The 9,793-nt window shown below is 32.8% G+C and overlaps 1 protein-coding gene across 7 annotated transcripts; it reads left to right on the forward strand.

The window, feature by feature from the left end:
• Window positions 1-2,323: 2,323 nt before the first annotated feature.
• Window positions 2,324-6,860, forward strand: LOC145737675 (uncharacterized). 7 transcript variants are annotated; one of them, XM_081992470.1, is made up of 7 exons: window positions 2,338-2,498; window positions 2,557-2,915; window positions 2,999-5,534; window positions 5,598-5,930; window positions 5,988-6,184; window positions 6,244-6,398; window positions 6,621-6,860. In XM_081992470.1, the coding sequence occupies exons 3-6, from the start codon at window positions 5,366-5,368 to the stop codon at window positions 6,349-6,351; spliced, it is 807 nt and encodes a 268-aa protein (XP_081848596.1). In that variant the 5' UTR covers window positions 2,338-2,498; window positions 2,557-2,915; window positions 2,999-5,365; the 3' UTR covers window positions 6,352-6,398; window positions 6,621-6,860. The 7 variants fall into 7 exon arrangements, with proteins under 7 accessions (XP_081848594.1, XP_081848596.1, XP_081848597.1 ...); XM_081992471.1 differs by having other exon boundaries at window positions 2,351-2,915; window positions 2,999-5,037; window positions 5,314-5,534; XM_081992468.1 differs by lacking the exon at window positions 2,557-2,915 and having other exon boundaries at window positions 2,324-2,511; window positions 5,314-5,534.
• The last annotated feature ends 2,933 nt before the right edge of the window (window positions 6,861-9,793 follow it).

The raw sequence follows: 9,793 nt of genomic DNA on the forward strand, positions 1-9,793 counted from the left end.
GTAGCAACTATGTAACAATTTCACAAATTATTCCTCTAAGCACCGGCATATCTACTTTTTTGAAAGATTGTTGTGGGGAATTAATCACAGCTGAAGGAAAGGTATTATGCAAATGTTTCCTAGACTCTGTCCAGAAGCGACTTTATTCCTATAAAAGTCGATCTGTCTCACAATTGATTACAATGGTAGAGTCACGATTTAAAAAAGAAGGGTTTCAAAATCCCCAAAATTCTGAACATGCTGCATTATTACTTGAACGGGAAATGGCTCTTGTACTAGCAAAGAAAAAAGAAAACGAACCTCCACAGCAACCTAGCCAAGCAGAAGCAAACAGCTCTTCCCTTTTTAATTGTTTGAAGGGTCGAATTGAATTAAAATCGAAATCGACATCAGTCTATGTTATAATAACCAAAAGGCAGTATCTTCAGAGAATGAATTCGACTCAAGATACTTTTCCACTATTATTTTGGAAAGTAAGTTTTTTTTAATGTTGATGTATGTTAGCTTGTGTTAGTTAAAAAAATTATTACATAAAGATTACAAAAAAATATTATATTTTATTCTAGCATGCTGGAGAAGATCTTAAGCCAGTGGATGAATGCTGTTTGAAGTTTCTGTGTGTACCAGCGACCTCTGTTGAGAGTGAACGCACTTTCAGTACTACTGGCCAAATTGTGTCTGAAAGACGTTATCGACTTAAACCTCAAAAAGTTAACATGTTGACATTTTTGAGTAAGAATTTGGAATTCTCCTATGATAACATTAAATGGAATAAAAAATAATAGTACAAATACGTACATATCGTCGGGAGACCATGCATTTTCTATTTTCTTTTCGTTTTACTTACAATAGATTTGTCCACGAATTTATACCAGGTGTCCAAGAGCACCCTGGACATAGGAGATTAACATGGGAAATCAGTTTTGATTTTTTTTCGCCTGTACGTTCATTTAATAGAAAAACGCTTTAGATAAAAGTTGTAGAGCACATTTTTGGCTATCAACTTGTAATTTTTTCAATACCGTAGATTCGACCATTAAGGCGCAAAACGGATCTAAAATTCGGAAATTTTAAATCGCGCGCCAAGCGGTCGTTAAGGAAAGTTTATATCCGGCCGTGCTACCAACCTTTCAAAATCATAACAAATCGCTGTCAGTCATTCTGTAATCAAAACGTTCAAAACAAGTTTATTTAGTAATAATTTTGAGTTACTACCCACATAATGCAAAGAAAATAAAAATAAATCGTGATAAAAATACTTTATCAGTAGCCACAGCCCAAAAATCTGGTAAGTTGCGTTTATAACCTCATTCAACTTATTTACTTTGTAGCAAAATTCTTTAAGAAAACACATTGGTTTTGCTTACAAATATTTAATGCGGACGACCGAATCACCTATCTCAAGCCTCTTCATAACACTACCAAACGATTTAAAGTGATAAAAACAATGGACTAGGAAGGCCTGCAGATGTTTGAAGATAAGTTGCTTTACTATACAGGGACCACAAAAGAGGACAAATACTTCCCTCAAAAGTGATGCAATTTAGTGACCTATGTGACTGCTAGTTTTATTGTATCCTTCTGTTTTGTAATGTTATCAACACACCATAGTGTTTAAGTGGTTTTATATTGTATGATGTTAATAGTGTGGAAAAAAGAACACAATTATAATGTTAATACCTAAACCTAGAATAGAACAGCTCATGTAGATAGCTCAATTGAAAAATTGTTTTTTTTTGACAATACCTACCCATATACAAAAACTTTTGTCACCTGACTGATAATTTGACTTGCAACACTGATGAAGACCCTCGCTGATGATAGTCCATGAAGTTAAGCACATTGAAGCTAAATCACACCACTTTTGAAAGAAGTATTTGGCCCCTTTGTTGTTGTCCCTGTACAGTAGGAACCTTATCTTCAAAAATCTGGCTTCATTGTCCACTGTTTTCATCACTTTAAATCGTTTGCTAGTGTTATGACCCAGCAAACACAAATCTACGGATTTCAGATGGCCCGATTCTGGCAATGACGGCATCGGCAGTGCAGCGCCGGACCATTGAATTGCCATTTCTCTTTAATCTACTGTAAAGCTCTGCTGTATTTAAACCGGCGGCGAATTTTTGGGCCGTTGCCTTCGAGTTTTTATTTGGCCCTACGCCATTGGCCCGTCAGATAACCAACATTTCAGTGCCGATGTTATTTTGTTTCAAGCGTAATTATGTTGCCGTTCTGAATATATCGAGAATTTTACAGGTTGGCAGTAAATGTAATTTGCGTCGCTTGTCACTAAAGTCAAATTATATTTAGTTGTTTGTTGTGGTTTTGGATACCGATACCGCGCCATTACCGGCACCACTAAAATTTAAAGTGAAGCCGTTGTGTATTTAGTTTGATTTTGGTGTTTTATTCATTTTATAAAATATTGTATTTGTGTTTATTTTATTTCCCGTTGAGGTATATTGTGTATGTCAAGGAAATGGGTGACGCAAAAGATGGTAACCAGAAATGGTAAGTACTCAAAGCCATAGCTAATGTTATCAATATTTCTTTAAGTTAAGGGGCGAGCTTCTTCACATTTTTACTTAAAAAGTAAACGTCAACAACGACGTATTATTAGCAAAAAGGTTAACCAAACTATTTCGAAAATATCACCCACAATTTGTTAAAAAGAGGTTAGATGTTTGAGAATTCCACTAGCAGATCCAGATATCCCCACTGAACCAATACAAAATAATATTCAGGAGGAGGTTCAGGAAATTGAAATGTCTGAAATGTGTTGTCACCAAATCAAAATCAAATCAAATCAAATCAATACTACCACCAGAGTGGATCACAAGATTCAAGCTTTCTTTCGAATAGTTCAGCTTTGAACAGAAGTTCTTTCTCAAGCTCACCTCAAAATCAGATCACAGGTAACTTGAAAAATGACTCAATATTTAACAAAATGAATGTAACTAGACTTTATTTCCTAATGACATTTATGTGAATGTTCTAGATTTCATCTCTAATTCTGACTTTGCAAGTATCCCAATATCACCACCGAATTCATCCCCATTAAGAAGTAATTGTGTGGTTTTAAATGTCAATAATACTAATGAGCATCCAAGACAAGCAAATATATTTTTAAGAAGTTGGGCACTCAAGCACAATATCACTCATTCAGCAATTAATGATTTACTTGGTTGGTTGAGTACAGAGCCTAATTTATCATTGCTTCCACTAGATGCAAGAACTTTACTAAAAACTCCTAGAAACTTAAACATTCAATCAATGGGACAAGGTTTTTATTATTATTTTGGTTTAAAATATGGGATTGTAAGTTTTTTGAAAAGTACGGTAATTCAGAAGTTTTTTATTTAAATTTTAATGTTGATGGAGTTCCCTTGCATAAAAGCACTAAAGAACCATTTTGGCCTATTCTTTGTAAAGTAAAAAATTTTCCAACAGAACCACCTTTTGTAGTTGCAATTTATTGTGGAGTCACTAAACCTCCACTTGACCAATATTTTTCTGAGTTTGTAACTGAACTGAAATCCTACTTAGAACAAGGAATTTTAATTTCAAATACTTATGTCAAAGTTATTTATCATAGTTTTTGCTGTGATACTCCTGCTAGAGCTTTCATTAAAGGCACTAAAGGTCATAATGCATATTATGGCTGTGACAAATGTGTAACGAAAGGAGAATACAGAAATAGAAAAGTGGTTTTTCCACAACTTAATGCTGATCTTAGAAATAATGATGATTTTTTAAATAGTGTTTATAGTGCGTACCATAAGCAAATTTCTCCCCTAATTGAAATAAAAATGGACTTAATTGAGGGTTTTCCAATTGATTACATGCACAGTGTATGTTAAGGAGTTGTTCGGAAATTGATTGAAATTTGGAAAAGTGGTAATCGACACCTGTACAGATTTAAAGAAACTAAATTACAAATATTAGAAACCAGGATTATTAATGCTCAGCATTATTGGCCTTGTGAAATGGATCGTAAACCACGTTCTATTTCTGATTTAGAACACTGGAAAGCTGTTGAGTTTAGGCATTTTCTTTTGTATGTCAGTTCTCTATTAATTAATATTTTGCCAGATCACATTTTTTACAACTTTATGCTGTTACGTTTTGGAATGACCATATTATTAAGCCCATCACTAAACCGTAGATATAACAGTTATGCTGCAGTATTGTTGAAGTTATTTGTTACAAATGCCATGAACATTTATGGCAAAGAATTTTGTGTTTACAATGTTCACACATTAATTCACCTTTCAAAACAAGCTGAGACATATAGCACTTTGAATGAGATAATTGTTTTTCATTTGAGAGCTACTTAGGGTTTTTGAAACAAAATAGGAAAAGATATTCCTTCAAAAGTAGAAAAACTAAATAAGATATGTGTTCTAGGTAAGCCAATTAAATATTTAAACGAACAAACTTATTTTAATAAACTTCAATTCAATGATGTAATAATTTCTGTTAAACGTGGTAACAATTGCATATTTTCAATAGATGGTTTGATTATGTTAGTTAAGTCAATATTTGTGGAAAAACATGAAATTTTTCTTGAGTGTTCAGCATTTAGAGATATTAAGCCTTTTATAACATATCCTACTGAAAGCTCTTTAATATCATTATATCAAGTGTCAGATCTAGAAGAAGAAAACTTAATTTTTACCACTGGAAACATTTTAAGCAAGGCAGTATTATTACCGATCGATGACAAGTTTATTGCTACTCCTTTGATACATTCCATCTAAAATTTATATTTGCTTGTTATTGATTTTTTTTAACTTAGTAATTGAACTAATTAACTTTTTTTTTAATTGTATAAATTGATTAATAATCCTAACAAAATTAAATTTTATAACTAATCATTTCAAATATAAATTAATTTTACTACAGTGTATGGTAGTAGTGTGTATTTGCTGCCAATATTTTTTTTATAATAAATAACAAAAAATCACAATTTATTGCAAGATGCACTATTTGGGGGCTGATATAATTCAAGTGACATTGACAAACAAGTAAGAGTGGGTAAGTTATTCATTATACATATGGTTTTGTAGCTTTTGTGGCCATGGGATTTAACTCTTTCATTAACTTTGTTTATTAATATGCACTTGTAATAAAATAAACTTGTTTTGCTGAATCAAAAAATGTGGCTTGCAAAATTAGGTTTTAGATGGGTGGTGTTTTGACTTGGTGGGTAATTAAGTATAATCTAGGCAAATTAAAATTACTTTTAGTTAAGTTAGCTGCATTCAATTTACTAACAGTTCTTTAATTTTCACGTTTTTTGTAATGTTTCAGGGAATATTTAGTTGTTGAGTTCCCTGAAGAAATAACGGATAATAGTATTCCAATGGGACTAATTTCCAGTAGTTGGGTAGTTGAAAAACAAAAAAATATTTTTTGTCTGTGGCCTAGCTATATAAAGTCAACAAATCGGCGGGAAAAAGCTCTTATTGAACATGAGACATTGGATAGGGAAAGATGCACTATTTGTGCTATAGTCATCCAATACTCAGCAGGTATAAGTATTGGATACATACTTTTGTTGTTCATATTGGAAATCCTTTTTTATTTTATTTTAGTCAAATATGATTATGCACTGGCAAAATTAAGAGCTCTAGAAGAAGCTCAAGATTCCCAAAATGAAAGCTGCAATGAGGACTCTAGAATGCCTAAACCTAACAGAAATGTAGACTATGCATATTCTAGTGATGAGGATGTGAATAATTTGCCATTTGTTCCTAATCCCAAAAAATTTGGAAAACTTATGCCTGTTTCCAAAAACACGTTTCCCAAACAGCTAGAGAGCAGTCTGTACCAGTCATGTACCAGTGCGCCATCTCGCCCATCTTACTCCAGTCACACCATAGAGGACAAGGAGAAACCTCAATGTTGTTGTGATAGAGCCACTGATGGTATATTTTCAATTAGAAATTACAGTCATTAATTTGAATTAATAAGTTTCCTTTTAGCCCTTCTAAAAGAAGTATTGAAAAGTGTTGAGAAACTATCTCAAGATATGAAATATGTTATAAGCTTAATACAGGATCAAATGAACAACCAAAATAAGGAAGATGTTTCAAGTTTTGATGTGAAATCTTACAGTACATTTGAAGAACTGAAAGAATTAAATAATTCTGTAGATGATGAAAACCTTTTTAAAAACATGGTAAATGTCCTAGATACAACACCACAATGATATTTAAAATACGTCTCTAAAATGTTTAGTGTCTGAAACTAAGTTTACTTGGGGGAAAGGACAGTGTCACTTGCACCAGAAAAATTCTTGATTCAGCACAACTTAGCACTGAAGTTAAACTGGAGTGGTCGGAATGAAAAAGATGGTTTCAAAGAACTACCAAACATTATCAGATTAATAATAGGTAAGTAAGTGAAACATATTTTTAGGTGTAATTGTCGCTTTTTAATTTTTTGGACTTAAACACAACTCACTCAGGTTTTTAAAAATCACTGAGCACAATATGTCAAACATTTTAATGACTTTTCACTGGTGTTTTTAGTGAACTATCATGAACTACTTTTGTATCAGAGATGAATTCATAATTGATTTTAAATAAAAAAAAATGTTTTTTACATTGTTCTAGCTGCAGTCAGGAAAAACCCAAATGGACAAACTGCGACTGAAGACGAAACAGAAAACACCATAAAGATGTGGCTCCGAAACGCTGCAGACCGAAGTGGAGGAAGACTCAATCGACTAAACAAGGCAAAAATTGGTGCTAACTAAATAAAATTTACTGGTACTACGTATTTTTCTAATTTCTTTGTTCTTAATTGCATTATTGTACTTTAGAGGACAATACATTTTTGTGGATTCTACATTCTTCAGATTGTTTAATTAATTATTTCCAACTTCTGGCAATTAGTTGGCATTTCACTGGCAAAACTGTAAAGGTGCTGCATCGGACCGATTGCTGGGCCCAATACATTTTTCAGGTGTACGGCCCAACAGTGAATTGCTGGCAGAACGCAATCCTGCCAACACCGGGCCGTTTGAAATGTGTTTGCTGGGAAGAGGCTTGAGATAGGTGATTTGGTCGTCCTCATTAAATATTTGCAAGCAAAACTAGTGTTTTCTTAAAGAATTTTGCTCTAAAGCAAAAGTTTTCTTTGCATTATGTGGGTAGTAACTCAAAATTATTACTAAATAAACTTGTTTTGAATGTTTTGATTACAGAATGACTGACAGCGATTTGTTATGATTTTGAAAGGTTGGTAGCACGGCCGGATATAAACTTTCCTTTCAAACTTTAAACGACCGCTTGGCGCGAGATTTAAAATTTCCGAATTTTAGATCCGTTTTTCGTCTTAATGGTCAAATCTACGGTATTGAAAAAATTACAAGTTGATAGCCAAAAATGTGCTCTACAACTTTTATCTAAAGTGTTTTTCTATTAAATGAACCGTACAGGCGAAAAAAAATCAAAACTGATTTCCCATGTTAATCTCCTATGTCCAGGGTGCTCTTGGACACCTGGTATATTCCTTACTAGCATCCCTTTTTAGAAAGCATATCATTCCTTAATTTGCTACAGGCTGCAATGCCAAATAGCGCTAAAATGACATATTATCCTACTATCGATAATAACTACCAAACTATCGAATGAGACAACTATCGATATTTCTCGACCTCTACTTAACACAACCAGTACCTAATTTGGATCATTCGAAAATCGAAAAACAGAACTATCACCCAGGACGGCCCACAGTGGTTAGCCGTAATGTTATTCGGCGGCCAAAAGAGATTTAAATATTATTTTTATATTTTATTTTATTCTATGCTGTTTTTTAGTAAACTTTTCTGTTAAATTAAAAATACTAAAAAAAAATTATTACATGCAAGAGCGCATGTGAAAGCATAGATTTTTCGCATTTAACATAGAACTTATCAAATTTCATTCTTGTTGTGTCTCAAAAAATTTGGGTTTTTATGTAATATTTGAAAAGCAACAATTATATTTTATTTTCTAAAACTGAATGACATCTCTTAATGTAATATAATACTTTTATTATACAATGTGATAAATTTATTTTATAGATTTTTAATGATATAATGTAATTATATGTTTTTACAAAATAAGTATGTTATTTAAAAATGTACAAAATAGTTTGCGACGCTTTGCGACTCTCCAATTTTAGGATTGATGTAGTCTATAAGCTTTGGTCTTATGTATCAAAGTTTTGGCAGTTGCCGAAATTTGCCTATTTAGATTTTATAACGTATTTCAGTCAAGTGGGTCATGCGCGCCAATAAAACAAATGTATGCCGTTGACGTGGACGTTGACAGATCTTGTTTTATTTGAATTAAATAAGATTGCTGTAGTACAACCAGTAAAAATCTATTGTGAAAATGTTAAAAGTTCGTAAAAAATATCTGTCGGATAATATTATTAGTTTAAACGGAAGTGAGGATAGGCTTTTTCGTAACCTAAAAGAACGGTTCAAAATTAGTACCGATGACTTCAAAATTGTGAAACGTACTTTACAGAGAGATTTTTTACCCAAGTTTAAACGTAAGTGGAAGCAAGTCAATAGAACTAAAGAACAATTCAACAAAAAGTTTAAACATTGGTTGGAAGGTGAAATAATATTTAAAACTACATCGACAGTTTCGACTTCCGCAGGAAGACCGACCAAAAAATTAGAGGAGTGTTCAGAAAGAAGTAAGCGCAGAAAGTTATCTAAACTGGAAGAAGTAAACAACATATCAATAGCAGAACTTCAAGGTTTATTGGAAAGAAAATTAAGGGTAGAAGGGAAGAGAGATGAAGCAGAACTCGTTCGAGAAGTGCTTTCAATGGGAGCACATAAATTTAAAGAACAGTTTAATGAAGATAGTATTAAGCAATTTTCTCGAGATGACGCTTTGGCTTTAATAACCGATGCGAATTTATCAAGGTATCAATATAATAGTATAAGAGAACAATGCTTATTAAGAAATGCCGATTTATTTCCCAGTTATAATCAAATTTTTCGAGCCAAATCTGATTGATATCCTTTATTTATGAAAATTACTGAAAGGGGCGCTTCTATTACACTTCAACATCTTTTAGACCACACTATTAAACGACTGTTGTTAACAACTGACGTACAAAATACAGTCCTAGGAATGAGCTCACAAGATCTTATGTTATACAGCAAATGGATCAAGATGGATCTTCGGGACATAGTGCATATAAACAAAATTTTAATAATCCAAATATATCAGACGAGTCAGTATTTATGGCATCTTTAGTTCCCCTTCAGCTAGTTACTTCGGAAAATGTAATCATTTGGAAAAATCCGCATCCCTCATCGTCTAACTACTGCAGACCGATATTTTTTGAATTTTTAAAGGAAACACCCGAAAATGTAATAGACATCGTTAATAATTATCAAAAACAGATTGACAACTTGAAAGAGACAATTGTATCACCATTAAATTGCCAAGTTGTATTTGCAGTGCATCACAACTTATCTTTCACGATGATAGATGGAAAGATATGTCAAGTTTTAACAGAAACCTCATCTTCAGCATGTTGTCCGATATGTAAGGCAAAACCATCCGAAATGAACGACTTGGAAAAACTTCGAAATAAAAATGTAAATACCGATGCATATAAATATGGCCTTTTATCTTTACATGCTTTAATCCGGTTTATGGAATGTATCTTACATATTGTAACATAGTAATTACACTATGTTCCGTACCTACAGTTGCTCCGGTCTCCCCCAATACCAGTCCTATGTAAACAAGATCGGCGAATTGGGGTCATG

The sequence above is a fragment of the Ips typographus genome, linkage group LG14 (assembly GCF_016097725.1).
Source record: "Ips typographus isolate SLU linkage group LG14, UJ_Ityp_2.0, whole genome shotgun sequence".
Lineage (NCBI taxonomy): Eukaryota > Metazoa > Arthropoda > Insecta > Coleoptera > Curculionidae > Ips > Ips typographus.